This window comes from Mustela putorius, unplaced genomic scaffold, assembly GCF_011764305.1.
Source record: "Mustela putorius furo isolate JIRA1106 unplaced genomic scaffold, ASM1176430v1.1 tig00003853_pilon_pilon_pilon, whole genome shotgun sequence".
NCBI lineage: Eukaryota > Metazoa > Chordata > Mammalia > Carnivora > Mustelidae > Mustela > Mustela putorius.
In genome coordinates this window covers 3,867,738-3,894,706 of record NW_025422005.1, presented here as the reverse complement: position 1 = coordinate 3,894,706, position 26,969 = coordinate 3,867,738, and the positions used below count along the sequence as shown (strand labels likewise).

Below are 26,969 nucleotides of genomic sequence, written 5' to 3'. Positions count from 1 at the left end.
GTGAGCGGTGCCCCAGACCTTCCACGTTTCCTCTGGGGGAGGAACAGATAAGCCACGATATAAGTAGCGGTGGGATCCGAGCAGAGAAGCCCATGGGCCAGCAGCCAGGCAGCCCTGGGGTTTGGGACGCCACCTGTCCCAGAGACTTGGCGGCCTCCCAGGAGAGAGGGCCAGCTCCTCACGCCCACCCCATGGGACTACTGAGGGTGTGAAGTGAGTGACCGTCCCCTCCCAACGCAGGGTGATTTCCACGTGTGTTGTTCTTCTGCGGTGAGGCTTGGTGCCCGGGACAAGGAGCTCTTGCTATGGGCTCGGGTGACGTCACTGCGGCAGGAGCCTGGCGTTGTTCACAAGCAGCTTTGCTGGGAAAGCCGTTGGGTCAGGCCGGTCCCTGGCTGTGGGTGGTGGTGGTGGCACTGGTCTGTCCTGAGCCCCCCAAGGCCTTCCTGACCCTTGAAGGTGGCGGGGCCAGCACTGCCAGCACGTTCTCTCTTGAACACGGGTGGGAAAGGCGCCCAGCACGGCGCCGGAAGGGTCCTAGCGTTGGAAGGGTAGAGGCCTGCCTGCCTGCCCGGGGCCATCGAGAGCAAGTGTAGCATGCCCTAGTAGGGTCTGGGCGATCTTAGGGTGAGAAAAAGGTGTTTGGCTCCACTCCGTCTGCTTCGCACAAACCCTTCGTACCTGGTGGGTGTTTGCCACACAGACTTCAGCGCCATTTTAGAACTGGTCCACGGAAAGTGGGTCTTGTTCTGGATTGTCCTCCATGGGCCTCTGGTATCGAGTGCCACGGTGCCACAAACATTCACAAACAAACATTCAGGAAAGACAGAATCCTGTGCCAGGATTCCCTGCCTCTGTTTTTCTAGAACCACTCCCTGGACGTGTCCCTGCGATCACAACTTGATTGTCAAACACAACTTCAAAATCCATAGTGGGAAAGGCATTCACGTTCCAGGACCTTGCTCTGTTCCGTGTCTCCCAAGTGCCCTTTGAGAAGCGCCAACTAGGAAAAGAGACTTTCCTGGAGAGCCTGTGTCCGCGCCGGCCAGCTCAGTGTATGTGCTGCGTGGCTCAGGGAAGTTCCCAGAGAACGACCGGAGTCTTCACCCCAATCCTTTGTACAACCAGAATTAACTTCCAAGGGGGAGCTGAGGAAGGAGAATGTTGGTTCCTGGTCCGTGTGAATTACTGATTCGCAGGCAAGACGGTGAACTCTCCTGGAGGACAGGGCCCTTTCTAGGACCCATTTAGCAACATGAAAGTCACTGGGGCAACGTGTGAGCAGCTGTCCTTGACAGATGCTGTCGGTTTCTAAAACGTTCCTCTTCAAAACACAGAGAAAGGATCTTCCTTTTCAGAAGGCGTAGTTCTGGCAGAACATTCTACTCTGGAGGGTTTCCTCCAACAGGCAGATTGAGGGGTGGCCCATGAGACCTGCCTGCTGCACCCACACAGTCCCTGCCCAGGCCCCTCGCGGGCATCCTAGCCCCGGCCCGGAGTCTGTGATCCCCAGGACCCCTCGCTGGCATCCCAGCTCCAGTCTGGACTCTGTGATGCCCCGGACCCCTCACCAGCAGCCCCTGGTGAGCAGAGAGAGGGTTTCTGCTTTCTCGGATCACTTCTTGCTTTGTACATGAAGGGATGTGGCCCACACTAACAGCTATGGAGTCTGGCCTATTTCTGTGCCAGTGTCCCCCAGGCGCTGTTAGACACTATCACATGTTATTTGTTGTTTTCCAGAGGAGTGTCCCCGTGTGAAGCTGGGGACTCCTCTGGGCCAGGGCTCTGCTGGGGAGCCGGCACCGGTGTCCCAGGTGGGGTCTCGGGTCTGGCAGCGTGCTGGCCACACCTGCTGCAGGCACAGGGTGGGTCCATCATGTCCCCAGTTCTGGGGGTGCCCCGGGCTCTGCAGGCATGGCTCCTTTCCTCCCCCTTCCCCATGCTTTGCTCCTTTCTGGGGACATGCAGTGTGAGGCTGGGGTGACCCTGCCCACTGGGGACTCTGGACAGCCGGCGACCCGAGTGTGCCCAAAACTCACCGAGGGCTTGGTGGGCCACATACCAGCTTGTTCTGCTTCAGTTTTCCGATGCAAACCTATTGAGATCCCGTGAAACCCATCCTGGGGGCTCTCATGCAGCCTCCACACTCCTGCCATCCCTGATCCAGCGGGAAGGGACCTGGAGGCCGCAGTGGGGCAGCGGCAAAGTCGAGAGCCCTGGAGAGGGTGTTTGTGTCCTGGGGCTGCACCACAGGGGACCACAGACTGGGGGCTTCAAAGAGCAGACCTTTGCACTGCCAAAGTCTGGAGGCCCCAGGTCCCAAATCCAGGTGTGGACAGAACCGCTTGGAGGTGCTAGGGGAGCCCCCCTTCCTGCCTCGGCCAGCCTCTGGGGGGGGGGATTTCCTGGCTCGTGGTCCCATCGCTCCAACATCCCTCCGCCTTCATGTGGCCTCTCCCTTCTCTCTGTTGCTTTGCCTCTTATAAGGACATTGGTCACAGGATTTAGGGCCCACCCAGATAACCCGGGAGAATTTCATCCAGAGAGCGTTAACTCAGCGGCATGCGCAAAGATCTGTATTCCCAGTCAGGTCCCGTCCAGAGGCTCTGACCGGCCTCACGCGGGGGTGTGGGGCACTGTTCCGCCCACCGCACGTTTTCTCTCCTTACAGCTTGCTTCCGACAGACACCAGCTCACTCTCTCTTTTGCAAAAGGGTAAGGTGGGTAAAATCTCTTCTCTGTCCCCAGTCACCCCTTTCCCCACACAGGTGTGAGTCCTTCCCTCGTGAGGGCCGACCGTAAAGTCAGCACCCAGCTTGGAGAAGGGGTTAATCTGAGGGGCTCAGGAGGGAGACCCCCAGTTTTGAGAAGTACGGTCAGGGTTGAGGAACAGCCCCAGGCCCTGACTCCCAGGAGCAGCCCCACTGGAGCAGAGCTGAGAAGCCCCTTGCTTCTCTGGCTTCTCTGATGAGGGAGCCAGGGCGTTCCTCCACGAGGCAGGGGACAGGCCCGGCCTCGGGACACAGAGAAGCAGCACAGCACACGGGGCGGTCCTCCTTCTCGTGGGCATCGAACTAACTCATCCCAAAGTTGACCGTAGAATGGGACCAGCATAAGGACGGTTCCTGAAGTAATGATGTTTTCACGGGAAAGGCGCACGCAGGCGGCTGAGCCCTGGGCACCCCAGGGCTGTGGTCACAGGGCGGCAGCAGCCCACAGCCAGTGCCCAGCCTACTCAGTCACACCACCCTGGACGGTGCCACCGTAAGAGGCCACTGCCCCTCTTGGGAGGGTCTCCCCACCCTCTGACGGCTGATCTCACAGGGTGGGGAAAAGTCCAGAAAGGCAGGTGCGTGGCCAGCACACGTACCACATCCCTGTGAGTGCGCCATGGCTGCTCTAATGACTTCCCACAAAACCAGGGGCTTCACGGGCCCCAGACATCCTGTCTCATGGCTCTGGAGGCCAGGCATCTCAGAGAGGCACACAGGGCGGCATTCCTGATGGGGGCCCTGACTGGGCGGGGTACAGCAGGGGTGGCCAGCCCTGCGAGGTGGGCTGGGCTGTCCCGGGACCCCCGGTGTCGCTCAGGACAAGCTGGTGAAGCCTGAAGACTGAACTTACTTTCATAGGCCGTTTGCCCCGTTGCTGACTGTTTCCCTTCAGGATGAGAAATGGAAAGGCCCAGGCAGCCGTTGAAGACAGGAATGCTGGCATGCGGCTGCTGTCGCTGTCATGGCTCGGGAAGCCCAGGCAGGAACACTTAAAGCTGGACCTGGGTGTGGAGAAGCCGTTCTCCCCAGACTGGGTGGAAAGTGAGGAATCTTCTAGAAAATGCTCCTGGCTGTGTTACGTGAGACACTGCAAGCTACTTCATTAGCTCTGTGCTTTTCAGAGGAGCGTTCGCCGCTGCTGCTCTCTGCAACGCCAACACTGAGCCGTCCCTAGCGTCGGAAACCCTTGGCAGCGCGGCCGCTGTGGGAAGAGCAGTGCCGAGCCATCCAGCCCGGGAGACACCCCACTCCGGGGGCACGCGGCGCACCTGCCCTGAGCCGCAGGAAGCCTGCTCATCCCCACTTCTCCCGCCTGGAACCTCCCTGGGCCGCACAGCCGGCTCCTCACCACCGGGCTCGATCGACACGGGCATCCACTGCCATGGCCCAGGCCTTGTCATCCGGGTGACGAGCTCGTAGCCTGGCCATCGAATGCAGCCACTCACCCTTGATCCTTATGCACCTGCCGGAGCGGCGGCTGGCCCACACCGTTGGGCTCGAAACTCTCCTGGCTTTCTCGAGCCTCGTGCAAAGCATGGCTAAGAGTTCTCACCGTCAGGGGAGTCCAGCCCCAAGGAAGACCCGCTCCATCCGTGTCTCTGGCATTGGCCTTGGCCCAGGACCCTTTTCCCACTGAGGTTACTTAGTCCTGCCTCCGGCTGTGCCCTCCATCTCATCAGCTTTGCCTGGGGGCCCCCACCTGGGCTGTCCCCCACACCAGTTGCTGGCCACCTGTGGCTTTTTGCATCACAATTAGAGGTAAGCAGAATGGCAGATGCTGCCCCTCCGTGGCACCTCCTGCATTTCCAGTACTCAGTGGCCGCACGTGGCTGGTGGCTGCTGTATTCCACGGCACAGAGAGAGGACCTTCCCACCATCGTGGGAAGTCTGCCGGGCGGCGCTGGTCTCTGGACGGTCTGGACTCCGTCCCCAGCACCTGGTGCTCTGGGAGGGGCTTCCGTAGACCCTAGATGTCCTGTGGACACTCAGCACAAAACCTAGTGCCCCAGCGCCCCCTTCAGTGGGGTCCCAGCACCACCCAGCTCCCTGCAGCGCTGGGCACAGAGCTGTCCCACAAGGCCACAGGGCACCCCGCTCCAAGCTCGGGCCTCCAGATGGCGTTCACTAGACAGGCCTGCTTCTTGGCTTCTTGCTGGTACCCACGGGACTCTGCTTTTTTCTGGAATTCACAAGAGGAATTTGACAGAAGCTCCAGCTCCCAAAGTCAGCTAGGCGTCCAGCGGTTGGAGCCCCCAGACAGGAGACTGGCAGAGCTTACAAGACACCGGACGTACTACGGTGGCCTCCTTTCTTCTCGGTTGGATACTTTGTGGCAAGAGAACTGCAAGTTTTAATTTCCAGGCCTGATGGAACAGTGAACCACCGACCACCCTTCCCACTGGAAACCCGGCAGGCCGGGACCTTGGCCCAGTTGCCTTTGCGGTTCGTGTATTGGTTCTTGGAGCTGCATCAAATTTCTAGATTCCTCGTACTGTCATAGAGTCCCTGCTTGAAACACGGGACTGTCCCATGAAGCGATAGAAACATATGACGAAACCACGTAAAGGTTTGTAAAGTAGCGTTCTGATTCTGCAGTCACTTATGACGCTGCGTTGGCAGCAGCCTCCATGAGACTGCATCAAAGTCACCCGGTGCTGCAGCAGCCCGGGTAGGTGTGTGGGTTTTCTAGGGCTGCCATGACAGTTTACCAGAAACCTCATGGCGGAAACGACACAGATTTGCTGTCTCAGTTCTGGAGGTCGGAAGTCTGACCCGGGTCTCACTGGACTGAAGTCGGGGGCCGTTCTGGAGACTGTAGGGAAGAATCCCTGCTTGCCTGTTCCGCCTTCTAGAGGCCGCCTGCCCCCTCGGCTTGCGGACCCTCCTCCGTCTCCAGAGCCGGCGAGATGGGGTGTCTCCAACCCTCGTGACGACGCTGGGCCCACTTGGATAGTCCAGGCCAGTCGCCCCCTTAGAACCACATCTGTAAAGCCCCTTTGCCACGCAAGGCCACTAAACCCCTAGGGGCAGGGGATGAGGACATGGACAGCTCTGGTGGCTGTTGCTTCCCCGGCTGTCGCGGTCTGTTAATTCCACTCGACACAGGCAGGTAGAGCTCCAGACCAGTTCTGAGCACTGCCTTCTCCCAGCCCTGTGTCTTCTCCTAACGCTCTGTAGACAGGACCCTCGCAGAGAGCACAGGAGAGCAACAAGTAGCTCAACGCTGGTGGGTCCCGCACAGGGAGGCGTGGCAAGGAGATGCCCCTCAGTCTGCCCGAAGCCCCTCAGCTGCTCGAACCCAGCACCTCTGAGGCCCCAGGGGATTCACAGTGAGGCCTTGGGGTAGTGAGCGCTGGAGGTCGGGTCCAGAGGGTACTTAGGTCCTGGAGTCCTGAGTCCCGGCCTCTCAGACCTCGCTCACATGCTGGGCGAGCTGAGCCGCAGCCCTGGCCTCCCTGTGCGGGGACCACGACCGCTGTGGTCATGTTTCGGCGTCCAATCTGGCACAGGTGCTAATCAACTGGGACCCAGGAAGAACGGGCAGGGTTTTTAATGCTTTGCTACCCTGTGTTCCTCACAAGCTGAAAATGTAAAGTCTCCCTCGTGCATGCTGTAGCCCTTCTGAGTCATGTAGATGACACTAGAAGCAGACTCCTGGCCAGGGTATACACACGCTTGCTACAGAAGAAGGAAAATGTGATCTGCTTTAAACGTTACTTATTACCATGTTGGTGTAATTCTGCACCCAGAGACCCCCCAAGAGCGCTGTGTGGGCTCAGTCTCCCCTTAGCTTAAGGGGGCTTTTCCTGGAGGGCTGTTAAACAGAAGGGCACTCAGACCTTACCAGAAATTTCTGTCCTGGGCTTCACGTCCACGTAACAAAATTAATGTAGGCAAGTGACCTCCACGTGGCCACATTTGGAGGCTCACCATTCCTCACAACCTCCCTGAGCTACTTCCTGTGCCTATTTTCAGGTGAGGAAGCCAAAGCCCAGTGTGGGTCCTGGCTGGCCACCTGCCCAGTGTGCTCCGGAGCCCACGGAACGCGAGGTCCTCCTCAGAGCCCTGTAGCCTGGGCTGCGGGCCATCTCGGGGCCGCTCCAAGAACCTGCCTTTCATGGAGACACTCGGTGGGGAATATCTTTCTGTTCCCACTTTAGCAGCTCAGAGAACTGGTGCCCCCTCCTGAACTCCCCCACCACCCCTGGCCGGGAGGGTGGCCTGACACCCGGAGCCTGTCCTGGTGGGCTTGTGGCTCCTAGCGCCAATGACAGTGGCCATTTTCCCCCCTAAACTCGTCATGCCGGGTCCTCTGGCTGGATTTGGATGTGTGACCTAGTGGGAAAGTCCCCAGGCAGTGTCTCAGCACTTTGGACGACTCTGCCTCCGCTGTCCCCCACAAAGGGGACCGTGTCTCGCAGTTCCCGTTCCCCTGTCTGCAGTTCCCGTAATAACGGAAGTGAACGTGAACACAGGCCGGCCCGCGCTGCGGTCCTTCCCTGTCTCACATGATGTCCCAGTGTCCCAGGTGAGGGTGGGGGTAGGCCTGGCACGCCCTTCCTATGATTCTGCCCCTATACCTGGGATGGAATGAGCCAAACTCTGTGGGAAGGAGCCTGACTCCCCATCCCCATGAGATCTCTGGGCATCCTGCCTCCGGCCTTGTGTCCAAGCCCCATGCTCCCCAGTGAGCCATGTTGATGGCCTTGCCCCACCCCTGCATGGGGAAGGGGCCTGCTGGCCTCTGGTTAGGCTTTAGTCCCCAGAGAAATCACCGCCCCAGCCTCAAGGAATTGGCAGGAAGGGGGAGCCAGGAAGGGGGAGCCAGTCCCAGCTGAGCTTTGGAGCAAGTTCTGTCCACCAGAACCGCGCCTGTGTGGGCCACTGTCCTCACCACCCTCTGGGCGGTGAGCACCTGCCCCTGCTGACCGTGAGATCGGAGCGGCAGTCACAGGCGGTGAGCAGGTGGAGCCCGGGGCCGCCCGGCTGGGTGGGGTGACTAGGATGGCCGGGCCGGTGTGCTGCCTTCCGGCAAGGCATCCACACGCCTGGGGTGTGTCCTCGCTTCCAAACGTAGGTGCGCCCACAAGGTCATTCCAAACAGAGCCTCCAACTTGGGGACCACAGAGCACTTCAGGAGTGTCCTGACCCCTGAACCAGAAGCAGCATTGATCTCTTCCTCTAGGAGAGCCCCCGTGGCCATCACAGGTTCTCCGGGGGTAGAGACACGATGACAGGAAGGATGCAGGGAGATGGGTTTGCGCGTCCTCCTCCTGCCCCGGGTGCCGAGCCGCCCGTAATAACTCCGGCAGAGGCTGGTGAGCCCGTGAGGGGCTGCTCCTGTGGGTCACGCAGGCAGAGTCTCACGGGGCAGCAGGACTTGGGACACACTCATGTGTGCTGGGTGTTTTGTTCGAGACTCTGTCCTCGTAGAGCTCCCATAATGCCCCCAGCACTGACCGTGTGGCCTTCCCTCCCGGAAGTGGCTGTGCAGGACTTGAAGCACTCCCTGTAAGTATGAAATTGAATGTGGCATGGAACGTTCTGGAACTCTGTAACATGGAATAACCCCCCTGCTTCTGGCCTGCCCACACACTCACCTCTAACAGTCCCCATGCTGTCTTGACTTTCTGTCCTCCTGGGTCTTTAAACGTGTCTTGTGCCTGTGTCCTTGGAGCTCGGACGTCAAGGTTCCCAGGATTGTTAAAATGTCCCCACAGCCAGCCCTGGTTCCGGGGAGTGGGACTCAGCATCATGTGCCAGGCTTGGACAGGGATTGCCTTGAACCCAGCCTGGAATGAGGCCATGCTGGGGACAGGGGCTGGGGGAGCCGTTCTGGCCACTCATCGTTGGGGGTGCAGCCGGGTGTCAGCTTCTCCACCCTGGAAGTCCTGAGGCTCGGTGCTGCCTTATGGTCCGGAACCAATCCATCGGTGATGATAATGACCGTGCTGAGAGCCTTCCTCCAGTGGGCCCTGTGCTAACACCTGGCTCATCTCGTGTCTTCCCCGTGGTCACCCTGGGAGGCAAGTCCAGTCTGTGTAGAAGAACACTGGGCTCCGTGACGGAAAGGCAGCAAGGCAAGGAAGGGCCAAGGCTGGCAGACGGGAGCCCGTGAGCGGGGAGTGGGGGCGCTCCAGGTTGGGAAGCTGCCAGGGTGCGTAGTCCTGACCCAAGGGCCACGGGGAGGACAGGGGGGTTCGGTTGAGTTTGAGAGGGAGAGGGACAGTGGGGACAGTGTTGTGGGAATGTAGGACTCTGAATCGTGATCAACAAGGGAAACCTTGCCAGTCTAGGCAGGTGGTGAGCACCTGGGGACTCGACCAAGGTCAGGGCCTCAGCTGTGTGGCAGGGCAACTCCCAGGACAGCTCTGGTCCCGTGAGCAAGCCGCTGAAGAGACAGAGCCAGACGGCACAGACGCAGTCTCATAGGACACAAGGGTGGGGGGGGTGGGCTGAAGGGCGCGCAGTGGGACCACAGTCAGCGGGACCCCCGGCCCTTGCAAGTGCCCAAGCGTCAGACCAGCAGCAGGAACAGCCAGGGAGCTGGGACGGTACCGGGCACAAATAAGGTCACAGGGTGGACAGTGTGGGCCGGCGTGGCCTTAACGTGATTTCAGAGGGACAGAGCCAGCTCACCCCGCAGCTGCCTGAAAGCAGGTTGCGGGCTGCCCCTCCCAGGAGGCAGGGGGCCAGGTGACAGCCACCACTCCGAGTGATCACGTGAACACCGAAAGCAAACGCCTGCTCCGGAGGCAGGTGAGCCTTTAGGCACCATAACGAGGCGTGGCGAGAGCTTGCCATTTCCGTGTCCGCGTAGTTGTTAGATGCTGCCTAACCCCGTGTCTCTAACGCCCTCTGGGACACGGCTGCCTGTGGCCTTCCCCACCCCTCCCTCGGCGCCCCGCTAACCGGCTGTGCGTGTTCCGCAGGCTGCGTCATCACCATCTCTGGCCGCATGACCTTCACGAGCAACAAGTCCATGGAGATCGAGGTCCTGGTGGACGCCGACCCCGTGGTGGACAACTCGCAGAAGCGCTACCGGGCGGCCAGTGCCTTCTTCACCTACGTGTCCCTGAGCCAGGAGGGCAAGTCGCTGCCCGTGCCCCAGCTCGTGGTGAGTGAGCGCCCGTCCTTGTGGGGGGCAGGGCCCCGGCCTGGCCGCTCCCTGCCTCGGTGACCTTGGCTGCCCTGCCCCTCCAACGCGAAGGCCTTCCCCTGGGGGCTGTGAGGTCAGACCGGGCCGACAGGGCAAGAGGGCCGTCCTCACCAGCTCCTTGCTCTGGGGCTTCTCTCTCAAGGCTGAGTACAGGGCCCAGGGACCCCTGGCGCCGTGTGTAAAAGCTAAAATGGGGCTGAGGACCCTCCCGAGGGCTGGGTTCTCAAGAAGCCTTGGCCTGAGTGTCCTGCCTGATGGGGACTGAGCCAGACCCCGACAGCATGAGGCTGGGCATCGGGGACCCAGTGGTTGCTGCCACCGCAGGGTCCCGGGCCTGGAATCCCAGCAGTCTGACAAGTGCTGGACGTAGGGAGAGTCGAGGAGAGTCAGGGAGCCAGAGGCAGCCGAGGTTCAGAGTGGGCGATGGGGAAGGGGGGTGAGTGGGCAGGGTGCTTGGCTGGAAGGTATCGAGGACTGCGGAAGGAATGCACGCATGTGTGCTCACGGTTTACAGGTCTCCCCCGAGGCCAGTGATGGTTCTACTGGAAGCCTCACACCCCTTACCAGTGCCGGTCGCAGAGGTGTCCCTCCTGGACCTTGTCCAGACACTAGCAGCCTGCCTCCTGCTGCTCCCCACAGCCAGAGCCACCCCGGCCCTGGGGAGTGGGGCCCCCACTGCTGGCTCCCCTGTCACCTGGCAAGGACCCCTCAGGTCAACAGGGCTGAGGCCCCTGTGGAGGGTCATGTACCCCGTCCTGGGAGCCCAGGCTCAGGTTCAGTGCATGACCTGGGGTGGCTCGGGCCACTCCTGATGGCTCCCGATCCTGTCGCTAGAGGCAGCTCTCCTGGGGCTGCAGTCAGAGCTCCCCACCCTCCGGGGGGTGAGGGGGAGCGGGCAGAGTGGCCGGGGCCGGGGGCGCCTCTCTCAAGCAGCTGGCGCTTTGTGGCCCCCTGCCGCTCCCGCTGCGCCCCAGGGAGAGCCTGAGTCTCCAGCAGGAGGAGAGCAGGCACCGAGAACCTTCGACAGGCAGGCCGCAGGGAAGACCTCACTTCTCTCCCACGTGCCGCTTCCCTCAGCCCCCGTCAGAGCTGTACCCCCAGCTACCCCCCAAGGCAGGGAGCCCCACACAGCCCTCCGACCTGCCTTGCCTGAGTGTGAGGACTAGGGGTGGGTGTGCGTCCCATATGCTGACCCGCAGTCCCGCAGCCTTGGCAGGATGGCTCCGCCCCCATCCTGTCCCCTTGGCCGATGTGTGTCTGTTCCCCCTGACCGCCAGGCCTTGACCTTTGTAGCACCTGCCTCTGGGTCTTGGGTCACTTCTCAGAACCTCACCTGCTTCTTGTGGTCCTCAAACACAGGCTTTCCCCACTTCTCTCCTGGACCCTTGTCCCGTCTTCCATACTGTCACAGTGCCCCATCCCGAATGCTGAATTCTGTCTCACACAGGCAAATACTTGCTCCCTGTTCTCGTTGGCCTCTGGGCTCCAGCAGCGCGGCCCGATCCAAGCACGCTCTGCGCCTTTGCCTCGCCAGCCTGGCGTGATGCCCCAGGCCTCAGTGGAGCCCGTGCTCCCTTGGCATAGGACCGCAGTGTCCAGATGGTCAATCCATGACCCCAAAACACCAGGCCCTGATGGCCGCCTGCCGCGCCCTTCCCTCCTCCTCGGGTGGTGGGGTCCAGGCCGCATGCCACGAGCTTTGTTCTGCGTTCACTGCTCAGGCCCCGATCAGTTTTGCCAGCCCTGCCTCTCCCCGTGGGGTCCCAGCACGCATCTCAAACGTGATTTGTCCTGAGTTGAACTCGTTGTCTTTCCTTAGAAAATCCCACTGGTCCTCACGGGTTCCCTCTCTCAGTGAGCCTGGGAACGTGCCTGGCTCCTCTCTCCCCTCTTGCTCAGCCCCCACACCCACTGTCCCTATGCCGCATGGCTGCCTGGGTCACTGCTCAGCCCCAACCGGTATGGCCCCAGGCCAGCTGCCCTCCACCTGACACCACACTAGAACCCAGGGAGCTTGTTTAAAACTGAATCAGGTTTTCTCCCTCTCCCACCTAATCTGCTCAACAGCCTCTGTGCCCTCAGCATAGGGTCCTGTGACGCTGGCTTCTCTGGCCTCAAGTCCCAGACTTGTTCCTGCCTCAGGACCTTTGTACACACTGTCTGTCTGCCTGGACGCCTTCCCTCAGACCGTTGTGGAGCCAGGTCCTTTCACTGTTTCTCAGCTAGCTCGTCCTTAGATGACCTTCCCTCCACACTGGAGGTAAAGCCTGGCCCCGACCACTGCCCAGCAACTCTCTGTCCCCAGACCATCTCCCAGCAGCCAGCACCACCTCCAAGCCTCTGGTACATCCGGCCCATCATGTGATCCCAGGATACCCAGCACAGAGTGGGGCTCAGGAAAATGCCCGTGGGTGGCTGATGGGCTTGCTGGCCTCTCCAGCCACATTCCTCCTCCACACTGCCCAGTGTCCTGCTGCTGGACAGTCGGCAACTGCATGTCCCTGAGCACCCAGGGACTCTAATCCTAACACACACACCCCACTGTCACGCTCACACGTGCTGTCATCCTGCCGCCTGCGGTCTGGTCAGGGCACTGGTGCAGGACTTTGTGGTCCTAAGCTCACTCTTCTGGGGTGCCTCTGTTTCCTCATCTGTACCACGGGGACAGCCCTAGTGGAGTGCCTGCTGCGAGGGGTGGCTGAGGGCTCTGGGGGCTACTTTACATGTCTGGGAGCGCCACACTCATCTGCTGCTGTTTGCTGTGCTTTGGGGAGCCCTCCCGCTGGAGCTGACGCCCTCCTGGAGGGAGCCAGTAAGCAAGTGGGGACAAGGGACCGTGTGAGACGCTGGGGAGAGTCCTGAGGGAAGAAGCAGGAGGTGAGGGGTCGGCCTCCCCTGGGAGAGTTGTTGCTGCCTAAGGAGGCTCCTTCCGAGGAGGACCGCACAGACCACTTGTTCGAGCGGGGCCTGGTGTTGGGGACAGGGGAGCCGTTTCCCAGAGACCATCTGGGTCAGAGGAACCAGGGACTCGGGAGGTCTGGGGCTGGAGCTGGTCACCCGAACAGGGAGAGGAGGGGGCAGGGACACACCAGAGGCCACCCCACTGATCCTGGCCAGGCCCAGCCCCGGGACCCAGCCTCCTGACCACAGGGGCCTTTCCTCTGCTGTCAGCTGAGGGGGCCAGCGGCCTGCAGGGCTCCCCACGTGGGTACGAGAGCAAGCGCAGCCGAGGAGTCAGACCATCTTCATTGCGCAAAGGCTCATTCTGAGTAACTGTGAACTGACAGGGTTTTCTGGCCAGGTCCAAACTGCTCTCCGTAGCTGAGCTGTGCTCGCCTGTCCAGGAGCCCAGCAGCTGCTGTGGGCTGCCCACGGCCAGCATGCACCCCGGAACTCAGCCTGCTGGCGAGGCCAGTGCTGCAGCCAGGAGCCAGGGATCCGGCCTCCTGTGGACAGTGCCTGCGGGCCAGGAGGCCTTCGTGGTGGTACCCATGACCTTCACAGAGGCGGAAAGCAGCCCTGGGTCTGGGCCAGTCTATGTGCCTGCCCCCTTTCTAGAAACCTGTGATGTGGGCCACAGGTGGAGGGCCAGCCCAGAGGAAGGGGGTGCTGGTGCCTGGCAGGTGGGGCAAGATACCTGCCTGAGTGAAGGGGACAGTGGCTGAATCCCTAGGTTTGAGGGGCCGGCCGTTAGCGACGGCCATGTCTTCCTGGCGGCCGGCTACACGCTGATCCGGGCTGTTCCGGCGTGCTAATTAAAGATGGTCTTTGATTCCTCGTGGAGGTGGCCTGGGGCCCAGCCTCTGGCAGGGAGGGTGGGCAGCTCCCCAGAGAGGTTTTTGGCTCATCCTGTGCATATACTCCCTTGAGGACTGCCCGTTGGACACCATCTGTCCCCCCCAAGCACACTCGGGCTCCCCACCGCCAGCGTGCCTGTGCCCGTGGGGGGCGCTCAGCCCTCCTCCCCTCCCCGCTCCCCGTTGTCAGCAATTTTCTACCTCCTGCCTATTTTTAGCTTCCATCCCCAGGGCCTGGCTGACACGGAAGGCAGCGTTGCTGTTTGGAGTTTTTCTTGATGAATATTTTATGTTGGGGAGGCTGTGCCGAGGCCAGCAGCTGCTGGCACTTTCCAGGCTAATCAGTGAAGAAGCAAGTGCGGAGCATGGAGCCAGGCTACTGGTCCAGACAGCAGGCCCAGGCCCCCCAGCTGCCCTGCCTCTCTCTGAAGGCCTTTCTGCGGCCATGACCTCTGACCTGGGGGGTAGAAACACGCCCCGGATTTCGCTGAGCACGGCTCAAAAGGGGGCCAGTGCAGAGACAGGGTGGACACCTCCAGGGTCTCAGGTTGGTCCTGGAACGCCCTGTGGGTGACTTTTTCTAGCCCCTTTTCATGTCCAGGGGCGTGAGGACCACATTGTGTGTGTTAAAGACGGAGTCGGCACTGTTCTGGGCACCCACCTGCCTCCCATGCCCTGGCTGAGTCCTGGGTGCCACCGCCCCGGAGGGCCACCTGGGGGACGTGTGAGGACGGAGGCACCCGCAGTGCAGGGGTCCTGGGCCCCTGTGAGGGCGATGTGGGTCCACACAGGGCCCCTTGGGCTGAGGGGGAAGCCTGGAGCCCATCCCAGGCTTGTAGGCGGTACAGGGTTTAAGCTCGTCATTACTTTGTGGATCTTTTGGAAAAGGAATGTTTGCCCCTGTGAACTGAGGCCCACGTCGGGGCAGCAGCAGGGGTAGTGTCGCCGAAACAGGAATGCTCTGCTCCCGGGAAACCCAAACCACAGTGAGCCTGCCCCATCATGGAGGGTCTTGGTCACAGAGTGTTTTGGCCAGTGCTTATAGACACCCATCTCTGGCTAGACCAGGGCCTAGACCCAGAGGCCTCCATCTCAGCCAATGAAATGGTCTGGAAGTATTTTCTAGTTAAAATGGGAGGTGGCGAGGAAATCAGGGCTGCAGCCGCCCCTCTGTCCTCGCGCGAGGCCCACCCCAGCCCGTGAGCTCCACACGGAGCACCGTGAGAACGCATGTGTGGAAGGCACGTTATTTTCACACTTACTGAGCACCCACTCCAGATGCCCGGGGGTGCCCGCCTAGCCCCGTGCACATGCATGGCCATTCCCTCTCACTTGGTAAGGGACAGTGGGGTGGGTGTCCCAGGTACGCATAGTGACCACAGTCTGGTCCTAAGGAGCTGGGGTGTCCATGGAATGCTGACCTACTTCCCCTGTGCTATTGGATCTGGCCTGGGGAAGCAGGGGAGAGGGTTCCCATCCCACAGACAGGCAACCAGATGGCTAACTCTGGTCCAGGGGACCAAGTGTGGGACCCTGAGCCTCAGTTTCCCCACTGGAGCCATCCCGGGCCTCTCACCAGCCACCAGTCCCCCGCTTCTCTGGACCCATGCCTGAGCCCAGACATGTGGCAAGGCAGAGGCTAGGGTCCTCCAGATGGCCCCGTTCCTCAGTCACCAAGGAGACTGCCACTCTGCTGACCGTGGCCAGGCCTGCTCTGCACAGCCACCGTGGCAAGAGGAGCTACGCCCCCAGCTTGTAAGACAGCGCGTCCCTACGCAGGGCTTGTCATGGCCGGGGTCCCCAGCATGGGGAGATGTGTCGGCGGGCCAGAATGATTTCCTAACTTGAGAAACTCAGATGCGCTGTGGTGCAACACGGTTGATGCCGCTTCTGGAAGGGTGTGAGAAGCCGCACGACCGACAGGAGCCGTGCTCCCTGCCGCCCCTCCATGCCGCCCTGCACAGGGGTGAGTCCAGGATGAGACTGTTCGTGAAGCTTCTTGACCCAGTGTTCCGTTCTCTCCCTCGGTTCTGGGTGCTTCACAGAAAGTCTGTCTCGTGATGGGAAATGCTCCTGTCAGCTGAGTGGTTCGTGCTGGGAACTTTAGTGTCTGGTGAGAATCGGGGGTGTGGGTGCCCCAGGGGAGGTGGGTGACGGGGTGCAGCCCCTGCCTGCACGTGTCCCTGGACACTCGGCTGTGTCCCTGACCGCTGGGTAACGGCCTTTCTCGCTGGTACAGCCCGTGCTCTGGAGACCCCACCCAGTTCACGTCCATAAGGGGGAAGGCCCATGGCACCAACAATACACATTTTCCTGTTAAAATGCTGGCAGGTTCTACTCATGAACAACCTGTCTGGTTGCTTCATGGCCGCGTTTTCAAATCTTGATGCGCCCTTGCTATTCTAATTTCTGTAAAGCGGGACAACCCAGCAGCAGGCGCTCCGAGGGGCCTGCTAGGCCTGACCCTGCGTGGTGTCTGGAAGGCGGCTGCAGGAGGGGGGGCCCGTGGCTGAGACTTGCAGAAGGTGCAGCGGAAAAGGGGATCCCAGCTGGTCAGGGTGCCCCGGTTCTGCCGTGGTCACCCTGCACGGTCATAAGGGGAGAGGCCTGTGCAGGTTGTGGGGACCCAGCCCGGGGCTCGCAGCCGGGCACCCTCCTGCCCGGGCTGTGCTGGGGCTGAAGGCGGCGCTGCCTACCCTGAACACGGACGAAAACACCGTTGCTCAGTGGCACCGTGCTTTCTCTGCAAAGTCCTGTGGCAAAGACCCTTTGAATCCAGGGACATGGTACTCAAAGTGTAGTCAAAAGTGCAGGGAAGAAACAGGCCCCGGGAACCCCCACAGTGACCAGAAGGAGGCGGAAGAGCCTCCCCGCACACACACGCACGCGCATGTGGACACAGACGGGAGCGTGTCAGCTCTGCCAGCAGGACAGGAAGTGCTTCTTCTGGGGCTTTATCCCTGCCTCGGTGTGTGGGCCGCTCCCAGCCATGCCTGTGTCACCGCAGCAGGCTCCTGGGGAGACCTCGAATGGGCTGAGCTCTGGCCTCGCTGGGGACAGGCGATGCCTAACCGTGTGTCCATTGAGCAAAACTGCTGGTTTTGAAGCTTTAGCACAAAGACCACACCAATTTGTTTGGTTTGATCATCCGTTGGTTTGATCATCTGTTCATTCAGCAAATGTCCCCTGAGTCCTCGCTGTGTCCCAGGCACAGTGTGGCTTCAGACCCAGGACAGGAAAGACGGACTCGACGCACAGTGCGCCCTCACACAGGGTGGGGGGCTCAAGTGAGGGCAGGTCCTGGCCAGGCCCGCCCTCAGCATGTGGCGGTTACGATCTTTGTCCCTGTACGGGGTGTGGCGGGGTGCTCCCAGGAGCACGTGCTGTGACCCACCCTCACCCCCGACTCCTTGGGAGAAGCTGCTGAGAGGGCCACCCAGCAGGGCTGAGTCCTGTTTCACCTTCTCTACCGGAGACCATCACCCTGCGCTGCCTTTCCCCAGCCCCCCGCGCTCCCTGCCGCCCCCTCAGCCTCCTGCCAGCCTCTCCTAGGGGCGTCCACGGCCACACAGCAGATCAGTTCCACAGTGATCTCACTGTTGGAGCGGCCACCATGAGCCCCCTGGTGTGTGCCTCGGGCAGGTGGTGAGCGGCTTCCCAGGTGCCCGGCCCCACCCACCGAGGTCGCAGTCACCGGTGGAGCCCCGCTCTGGGGACACAGCTGCTTGCCAGACGAGGGCTCCCGGATGCCAAGCTTGTCCCTGCCAGGCCGCGTGGAATGGCCCCAGTCATCAGAAGACATCCTAATTGCCGGCACAATTGTCCCGAGGCCCCTCCTGTCTCACGTTATGAAGACTGGAGAGGGCGCACGCGGTTTCCTAATTAAGAATGTCTGTGTCCCTGCGGCCCGCAGGAAGCTGTTCTGTCACGACGGGAAACCCTCTTCGCACCAGCCTTCGTTAATCACAAAAAGGGCAAGCTATTGATTCTGCGGAGCGTGGGGCTTAGTCACTCGCCTCTGCGCCAAGTCCCAAATGTGTGTTCTCGCAGCACAGAAGATGCAAACTGGGAAACATCTTGTCTGTACTGTGGGCTCTGCGAGCCACGGGCTTCCCTCCAGGGGCAGGGAGCCCGGGAGACAGCAGCTGGCAGGGGGAGCCGGAGGGGGGAGGGAGGGGCCGCCCATGCGAGGCCCCTGCAGCCGCCGCAGCAGAGGGGGCGGGGCGCTTCTGACCCCGGGGTCTCTGTGGCTGGGGGTGAGGGGGCAGAGGCCCAGCTCCCTGACAGGGACCCCCGGGGAAGCCCTCCTCCCTGGGCCGCACGGCCGGTGCGCAGACCGGAGTCTGTCTCTGAGGCTGTGTGTAGCATGAACGTGTCCTGGGCGCACACGCGTGCACACGTGGCCTGACTGCTGTGCACGTCCGAAAACGCCTTGCCCTGGGAAGGGGGGCCAGCCCTGAGGCCACACGGCTGAAGCCCAGAGCCTGCGTTCCTTGCCACCCCTCCACGTCCCTTCCTCGTGCCCGTGGGAAGCGGTGCGCCAGGGTCCGTGTCCCCACCCCCGCCCCACAGAGGGTGCGAGCGAGCGCTCAGGCATCAAAAGACACTGGCCTGTGGTCCAGAGCCCCCTGCCCTGCCAACAGCCCCGGGCACCCGAAAGCATATGCGATTTCCCGTGGAGGAGCTTTTTCCTTCCCCCCAGCACCCTCAGCCCTCCATTAAAAACAGCCACAGCCAACAACTTCTGTATTTATTTACTTAGCCGGGTGGAGGGAGACGGGAGGCGGGAGGCAGCAGCTGGGCCGTGGGTGGGGACCGTGTGCAGGCAGCCATCTGTCTGGCTCCGTCAGCTTCACACCCGGCAGGGAAGGGGTGGCCCCGCTTAGTCACTTGGCGGGGAGGGCCGTGGGTCGGTCGGAACTCACAGTGTCCCGCAGCCCGCAGGGCAGGGACTGTGCCCGCGGAGGCCGAGACGCTGCCTTGCCTGCTGCTGTCTGCAGGGGGTGGGTGCTCAGTGGCCCCGGTGTCAACCAAACCCTGTTCCTGGGCCGGGTGGGGCTCATGGAGCCCAGAACATTCAGCATGAGCCGTCATCCCGAGACCAGAAAAATGAACCCTCAGCTGGCTCCTTCGTCGGAGGCTTTGCAAGGGCCTTGTCCTCCCGCGGCTGGCCGGCTGCCTCCATGTCCGGCATGAGGCGGTGTGAGCTCTTGTCCGCGGAGCTAGCTGTAGAATCTCGAACGAACAAACGTTGGCACTGGGCGTGGCTTCTCCCTCTGCCGAGTGGCGCTAGAATTTACTGTGTCTGTGTTGGCAGCGTAGACCAGAGTCACTTGCACTTTGGACTCGGCCCCCCGTCAGCTCACGCATGGACTGAGCCAGTGAGAGAAGCTTCTAGAGCCCCTGGTGGCCTGTTGGCCACTGTGGGGCAAATGGCTGCAGTTGTCCTGGGGTAACCTGGTGGAGGCCGGGCCTCAGGCCTGACCGGAGGATGAGCCCCAGAAAGCCATGTTGGACGGAACTGTCACAGCCACGTGGGACGAGGGGTGGCCCGCTAGGTGTGACCTGCACCACCCCGGGGCTGGGGGAGCGCCTCCTTAGGACTGGTGCTTGTGCCTTGCTCGCCACCTGAGGCCTGGCCCTGAGCAGGACCCGGCGGCGCTGGCTCCCAGACTCTGACGTGCTGCGCAGACGAACCCTCCTGCCGGCCGCTCTCTCTTGACCTTGACGGGCTAGGCTAGCAAGAGCGTGTCTCATGCATCAGGGGAAAGCCTGGGGCTGATGGGGCCCCAACGCTGACTTCCCCGAAATGTAACAGAAGGCGGGGGGGGGGGCATGTCTGCTCAAGTCTGTGGAACCTGGAGGACACCTGGCTGCTGGCGGGGTCTCTGTAAACCAGGCTCCAACAGCCCCCGGTGTCACGCTCACGGGAGCGACCAATCGTTGGCACCTGAGCCACACAGGAGAGGCCAGGCACATCTGCCCTTCTCCGCTAGGACTCGAGAAGCTCCTTGGGGAGGCGGATAGCTCCAAGGCCGGAGTGAGGGGCTGGGATAGGAGAGCACCCCTGACCCTGGGCCCCTGGCAGGCGGCGCCAACAGGAGGGGACACCTTCATTCCCGGGGGCTAGGGCCCAGGGGCTGAGCCGTTGCAAGTCCAGGTGGGCTCCAGGCTTGTTCTGGGAGGGCAGGCCCAGCCCGTTCACCAGGACCACACGGCAGGGGTCGCCATCACCCCTCTGCCCACTGCTAAGCCTGCCGGCCAGAGCCCATTGGCATGGAATGAGTCGGACCAGCAGCAGCGCCCAGGCCTGAGTTGAGGCTGTGCTGCGGACCAGCTGCCACCTGGGCAAGTCCCTAGCTGTGTCTGCGCTTCATGTCCTCATCGGGAGAAAGAAACTGGTGACTTCAGAGCTCCCCCTGGGTTGTCGTGTAGACTCCAACGGGCAGACGTGGTCCTGGCATGCATCAGGCCACTCCCTGCGAGCCTTTGCCCAGAGAACTTCCTCGTCCCTAACCCCACGTCCATGCCTTGGGCACAGCCCACGTGGGAGAAGGTGCAGGAGGCTCTGGGCTGATCCCTGCAGGAGGTTTACCTGGGCAGTTGGGGGGGATCTCGTCACCCGTGTGGGTGAGCCCAGGACATGGCAGGTGTTCTGGCCGGAAGGAAGGTGGTAGATGGTCATTAGAGCCCGGTGTGCGGGGAGCAGGTCTTCTCCAACCCTGGACTTAGCCCCTCAACTGACTGCATGTGACTGGAAGCCCTTTGTGACCTGGGAAGGAAGAAGGGGTCCCAGCAGCTGCCCTGATGGGTCTAGTTGGTTTTTCTTTTTTTTACCTTTGAATGATGGAAAAGTTCAACTATATGCAAAAGTAAAGAGAAGAAAGAACCCCTTGTAGTTAGCCTCACAGGCCCAGTATTGCTCATGGGTGCCCCTGCCCACCCCACCGCTGGGCCGCCGGAAGCAGAGCTCAGATCTCATCATCAGCTGCGAACAGCTCAGTGTGCTTCTCAAGGAGCAGAGGGCGCGGCGTTCTTTGTTGCTGACTATTCTTTCCGCTGGACTAGACTCTGGGCAGCTCCTTGCCCCGTAGAGGCCTGGCCGGGGGCCCCACTGTCTTCACAGCCACTACAGGACCAATGACCCAGCGTCAGGCTCCTGTTCGTAAACACGGCACTGCTCGGAGAGAAAAGGGCTCCGAAGGTCATCCAGATTGGTGCTCGCCCCAACGGCGTGTTACCTGGGGGCTCCTGGAGCCCCTGTGTTGAGGCCTGGGGTTGGAGATGGCCTGGGCGCTCTGTCTGCTCCTCGTATCCACAGGGACCTGGGAGATCGGGATACTGCACAGAGGTGGCAGCTCGCTCTGCCCAATGGGCCTGGCTCTGCTACTTGCCTGACCTGACGGGGAGGACAGCAGCCGTTGCTGGTGGCAAGTGACTTGCAGACTTCTGTGTTCCTTGGAGCCCACCCGCTGCTCTCCCCACTGTGGAGCCTCCCTGGCACCTGTCCCGCGAGACCCCTGGCTCTGTTTGACCTTGTGCTGGGGCCATGTCATTGTCACTTTCCCACCGTGCATAATCTGCCTGTTGTCCTCCATCTTGCCGGCTGGAGCGTCAGCTCCGGGGACGGGTCCTGTGCCAGGCCCAGAGTGGCACCCGGGAGGCCGCTGGAGAGAAAGTCATGGGTGGGGTTTGGGGAGCGTTGCCTCTGCCGCGTCTGGGGTGGGAGGCATCCCGCCATGCTGCACCTTCTTTCTGGCTTTCTGTAAACTGTGAGGAGACATGTCACTTCTGGTGGGTTTGAGATATAATGACGGACTGTAGAGCCCCCCCGTTCACAGTGTCCAAGCCGGCGGGGGTTCATGTGTTCACACCATTGTGCAACCATCGCCACGGTCCATTGTGGAACATTGTCATCCTCCCAAAAAGAAGCCACGCGCCCCTTAGTTGTCCGCCTGCTCCCAGCCCCTGGCACCAGTAACCTGTGCTGTCTCCGTGGACGTGTTTACTCTGCGTGTTTGGTATAAATGGGCCCCGACTTGAGGCTGGGGGGGGTCTTCTTTTCTCTGTCTTGTTGGGGACAGCTGAGAGGACTTTGGGACTCTTATAGAGTAGAATATATGAGAGTCTGTGAACCCTACAGTGGTAAGCAGAGGAGCCCGGTTCAAACCGGCCTGGCTTGTCCCCCTACCCTGGCTCCAGAGGGGCGGCTGGGCTGGTGTAGGGGCAGGATGGAGAGGCCCGTCCAGGAAGTGAGGTGGGGACCCAAGGCAGGCCAGCCCATTCCAGAGGGTGGGTGGCGCTGACCAAAGTCTAGGCATCTCCTAGAACTGTCAGGATCAGCTTTTTTTTCTAACATTATTTTCTTTATTTGAGAGAGCGAGCAGGAGTAGAGGCAGGTGGGGCAGGTAGGCGGAAGCAGGCTCCCCACTGAGCAGGGAGCCTGATGTGGGGCTCCATCCCAGAACCCTGGGATCACGACCTGGGCTGAAGGCTAATGTGTAACCGACTGAGCCACTCAGGCGCCTCTTGGGTGGGCCATTTCTGCCCATCTTCTAGGGTACCCCTGATGACAGTTCCATATACTGCTGTCCTCTGGACCCCTCCCTGCTCTTCGGAGCCCTGGGAGCCCTTGGCTGGGGACCCAGGCATTGGGGACCAAGATGCGCGTGTGAGTCCCGTGTTTGCCGGTTTCCAGAAACGCTGGTGGGCTGGAGACACAGAAAGGCCCCTTCCATCGGGCCCTGGCTTTGGTGGGCTCTGCAGACGGCCTGGGTGGCCATCTGTCCACCCCGCAGCCTCGCCCAGGCCAGGCTCACACTCTTGTTTTGAGAAATTATTTTCTTTCCAAGCCTTTTGCGCTCTTTCTCCCGCTCCAGGGATGGAAATTCCGGCCGCCGGCGGGGCTGGGCCTTGCGAGCTCGGAGGACCCTCCGCAGGTGGTCCAGCCCGTGCTCTCGCCCTCAGCCGGTCTCCGGGCTCCAGGACCCAAACGCGTTGATTCCCCATGAGCTGGTCCGCTCTGTGAGGAGGCAGGAAGACAGGCTGCAGCCCCTCCTTCCCCCTGAAGAAGGGCCAGCCATGCCACTCTCCTGAGCCCTGGCCTTTGGCTGCACATGGATGGGAGCCACAGGTCCCCTCAGCCACGCCAAGCACGGTCCACGGGGAGAGGGAGCAAAAGAAAAAAAAAAAAGACTGTCCCAGCCTCGTGCCCTTGACCCGGTTTGCCGCAGGGCCCGGCTGCCCAGAGCGGCCCCCAGGCCAGCAGCACCGGATCATCTGACGCTTGTTAGGAATGAGTCTCAGGCCCTGGGCCCTACACCCCCTGCCTCAGGATCTGCATTTTAAGACCCCCCAGGTGATTTACGCACACGGAAGCTGGGAGCAGCTCTGCCTGGGTTGCCCAGAAGCTGGGCCCCGCAGAACGCGGCCTTGTCTTCGCGGGGTGCCTTCAGCAACAGGGACGGGCCCCTGGCCTCCTGCCCCCGGGACGCTCTCCCTCCGCGCTGCCCGCTCTAACCGAGAGAACATTTTGTTTCGCTGGGCTGTTTCAGGTCAAATTGCATGGCCTCAAATTTCATTTTTAAAAAAGTCAGCCAGCGATGGAACCAGAACAGCAGGAGGGCCTTCCTCAATAAAGCATCTTGGAAAGCCGCCGTTGGCCACGTGTGCTCCGAAGACTCTTCAAATAGGCACCAGAACCACTAGAAGGAGCGTGATCCGAGTTCTTTAAATACCCTTGTGGCTCCAAGCCACAAGGTTTTGACAGTTTACACCTGGTGACATTTAGCGAACAGTTTCTGAGAAGGCTGAGGGGGAGGAAATGTTTGGTTGACACTGACATGACGTCCTCCGGCTGATTGTTCTCTCTCTTGCCAATAGCCCATTTGCCTGTAAAACACTTGGGCCTGAAATAGCCGCCGGGGCTTGGTGTCTTTGTGGATGAAGGGCAACTGCCCCGTTTCTTCGGCTTTCAGACACCCTCGAAGTATCGCAAGGAAATGTCCCAGAGGAATCAGCGCAGCTCTTGAAACCTGAATTCCTGAGCAGGGCGGGCGAGAGAGAACTTGGGCGTGGGCCGGCTGGGGTCTCAGGGAGGGACCTGGGCCTGGGCCACACCCCTTAGCGGCCAGGCTAGGCCACTCTTTATAGATTTAATTTTATTTTATTTTGAGAGAGGTGGGGAGGGTGGGGAGGATCAGATGGAGAGTGAGAAGCCGTGAGCAGACTCCGTGCTGGGGAACGGAGCCCAGCGTGGGTCTCGATCTCACTACCCTGAGATCGTGACCGGAGCCCAAACCAAGAGTTGGATGCTTAACCCACTAAGCCACTTGGGCGCCCCCAGACCAGACCACTCTTAAAAGTGATAGGGGCATGGTTCATAATCCTGCCGGGATGGCAGGCAGAAGCCCGCCTTCGGCCAGTTCCCTCCGGTCAGTAGGCTCTGCGTCCCCCCCGCCTTCCAGCCGCCGAGTATGGGGACATGGCTTCTAGGTTGCTTAGAGGAAGGATGCGACAGAGAAGGGGTGAGCAGGACCCAAGGAGCGGCTTCCTGGTCATCAGCGCCGTCCAGGGCTCCCTGCCCACAAAGCAGTCACTATTGCTTCTGCTACAATAAAGTGGCCTGCCCAAGGTGACACAGCCAGCACAGTGCTTGTCCCCACTTCCCTTTGGGGCAGACCCTGAGCAGCTGGCATTCCCTGGGAGTGGACCACACTCTGTGTCCCCAGCAGGGACCTCTTTCCTTCCTCACACCCGGCCCTGCTTTAGGCCGTCTCTTCCACCTCTCATCTCCCGCTGAAGTTCATTATCAAAGAGGCGCGGGGCTTGGGATCCCACCTGCCGTGAAGGGTGGCGTGGGGGCACCCGTGACGCTGCATCCCTAGGAACTCCTTCCCAGTTGGTCCTGAGGCCAGCATCCAGACAGCCCCAGGTGGCCAGTGGAGCCTGGGGGGTGGCGGGGGTAGGGGGCTTCGGGCCCACAGTCAGGTTCTGTGACCTCGCTAACGTGCCTGTTTCTGTGTGTGGTCCACAGCCCGAGACCGAGGATGAGAAGAAGCGCTTTGAGGAAGGCAAAGGGCGGTACCTGCAGATGAAGGCAAAACGGCAGGGTCAACCAGAGCCCCAGCCCTAGGGGCCGCCCCACGCTGGGCCCGGAGGGGCCCCAGAGTCCAGTCATGTAGAATCCACCCCCTTGGCCAAAAACCCAACCCACACTGAGAGCCGGTGTCGTGTGAAGTGTTCGTCTTGCAGTGTTAACCTGTGCCCTCTCCCGAAAACCTACACACCAAAGCTTTATTTCTATGACTCCGGTGTAAGCGCTCCCGTGTTGGCCCTGCGGCCAAGGCGTCCCTCGGGAAGACGCGCGCGCACTACGGCGTGTGTAGAACCCAGCATCACTAATAAAGCTGCTCTTTGGCTGGACCTTGGTCCTGGGTGGTCGTTTTTTTGGGCAGGGGAGCGCTGCTTTCCTGGTGGGCACAGATGCGGGAGCTAGAGGCTTCCATGGGCCCACCTCCCCTTCCTCCCCACCCGCCAGTGAGGGCCCATACCTGTGTGTACCCCAGATCTCGGGTGTGCCTGATGACTTGCTGGCTAGAGAGGACACTCCTTCCCTCCCAAGGCCCTGGTTCCATGTCCTGGCCTGGAGGCACCAACCCCCCACTTGCCCTCTCTCTGGCCTGTGCAAGACGCCAGCCCTGAGCATCCCGCGGCCTTCCTGCAGATGGAGGTGGAAGGTGCTTTCGAGGACTCTGGAAGCTGATGTGCAGAGAAAGCTGAGCGCGCCCGGCCAGAGCATGCTCAGCATATAGGAACCCTGCCCTGGCTTCCCTCCACCTCTTGGTGGAAGCAGCTCTGATACCTTGGCCTTCTGGATAAAGGCAGAGATTTTGCTAGAAGGAGTCTCCCAGCTGGTGCCAGGGCCCCTGTGCCTGTCATGGAAACCCCCAGCCACTCAGGCCAACAGGTTATTGGGAAGGCTTGTGGGATGGGGGTCTGAGGGGCAGCGTGTGTGTGTGTGTGTGTGTGTGTGTGTGTGTGTGTGAGAGAGAGAGAGAGAGAGAGAGAGAGAGAATGGTGCCAGTGAACGACTGTGTGTGTGTCTGTGTGCACGTGCACATCTATGGCCCTGGGTGTGCCTGTCTGCACGTGCCTGTGTGAGATGGGAAGCTGTGTGTGCACCCAGACCAGTACCCTCAGGGGGGCAGACAAGCTGCCAAGGCCACAACGTGGGCCCATCCTTCACCTCCCGTGACCGAGAAAGATTCCTCCACCAAGCACACCTGGTGGTGGGGGCTCATCCTGGAAGCCTGGAGATGGAGCCCGGCCCCTGCAGCTCCAGCCCCTCACGGGGCTCCATGAGGCCCACAGAGAAGGGGCTCCAGATCCCCTCCATCTCCCTCCTGCAGATGTGCAGAAACGCCGCCAAGAGCTTCGGAATCCGTTTCAGGCCCCAGTCCCAGCTGACGGGGTTATTTCCTGCCTGGAAGCAGGGAGAGGGAACACGGCCCAGGAAGCCGCAGCCGCAGAGCCCGCAGCCGCCCCAGCCCCACCCAGCCCCCACGCTGACCTGAAGGCCACGGGTGGTGCCCGGGCTGGGGACGTCCACAGAAAGCCTGGCTGGCCAAACCGTGGTCCTTGAAATCGGAACTGGTAATGGCAGTGCCTGAGCCCTTGCATTCCCCGAGGGAAGGGGGACACCAGGACATCCACATCTTCCTCTGTCCTGGCTTGGCTGCTCGTCTGTGCCTTTGGGCAAGGCAGGTACCCAAATTCCACCTCCCAAGGCAGCTGGGAGGAGCCCAGACTAACAGCATTTAGCACAAGGCCTCCAGGATGGCTGCTGGAGGCCCATTCCTACCCGCCCCCAGAGGCAGCTGAGCCCAGGGCAGGGACACCAGTAAGGGCAGTAGTGGGTGAGCTGGGCCGGGGGAGCCAAACGCCTGGGGCAGTTTGCCCTCTGTCAGTGGGGCGGCAGAGTGGCCTCAAGCTAGGGATGACTGGGTGGCCTATGTTTGCCTTAGAAATGTCACCTGATGACCAGCCTCCTTGTGCCAGCTTCTCACTGCTGGTGGCCCATTTATAACCAGGGCCGCCTGGTCAGGGAGCTGCCTCTCCACCGAGGGCTCACTAGGGATCCTGACTGCCCAGAAGCCACATACACAGAGCACATGGCCCAAGGCGCCCTGTTCACCAGCCCCGCTTCATTGTGGAGGCTTTGGATACAAACACCTTTAC

At 61.1% G+C, this 26,969-nt stretch overlaps 1 protein-coding gene across 5 annotated transcripts in view; it reads left to right on the top strand.

Annotated features, from left to right (window-relative positions):
- Positions 1–25,154, top strand: part of ACOT7 (acyl-CoA thioesterase 7) — a 95,030-nt gene extending 69,876 nt beyond the window's left edge. For 4 of the 5 annotated variants that reach the window (XM_045063646.1, XM_004768679.3, XM_013064701.2 and 1 more), the window contains exons 8-9: positions 9,707–9,891; positions 24,766–25,154. In XM_045063646.1, coding sequence (XP_044919581.1) covers positions 9,707–9,891; positions 24,766–24,864 — 284 coding nt within the window. In that variant the 3' untranslated portion in view covers positions 24,865–25,154. Of the gene's footprint in view, positions 1–2,671; positions 9,534–9,706; positions 9,892–24,765 lie in introns of those variants that run through there. The other variant, XR_006601639.1, reaches the window with a different exon arrangement.
- The last annotated feature ends 1,815 nt before the right edge of the window (positions 25,155–26,969 follow it).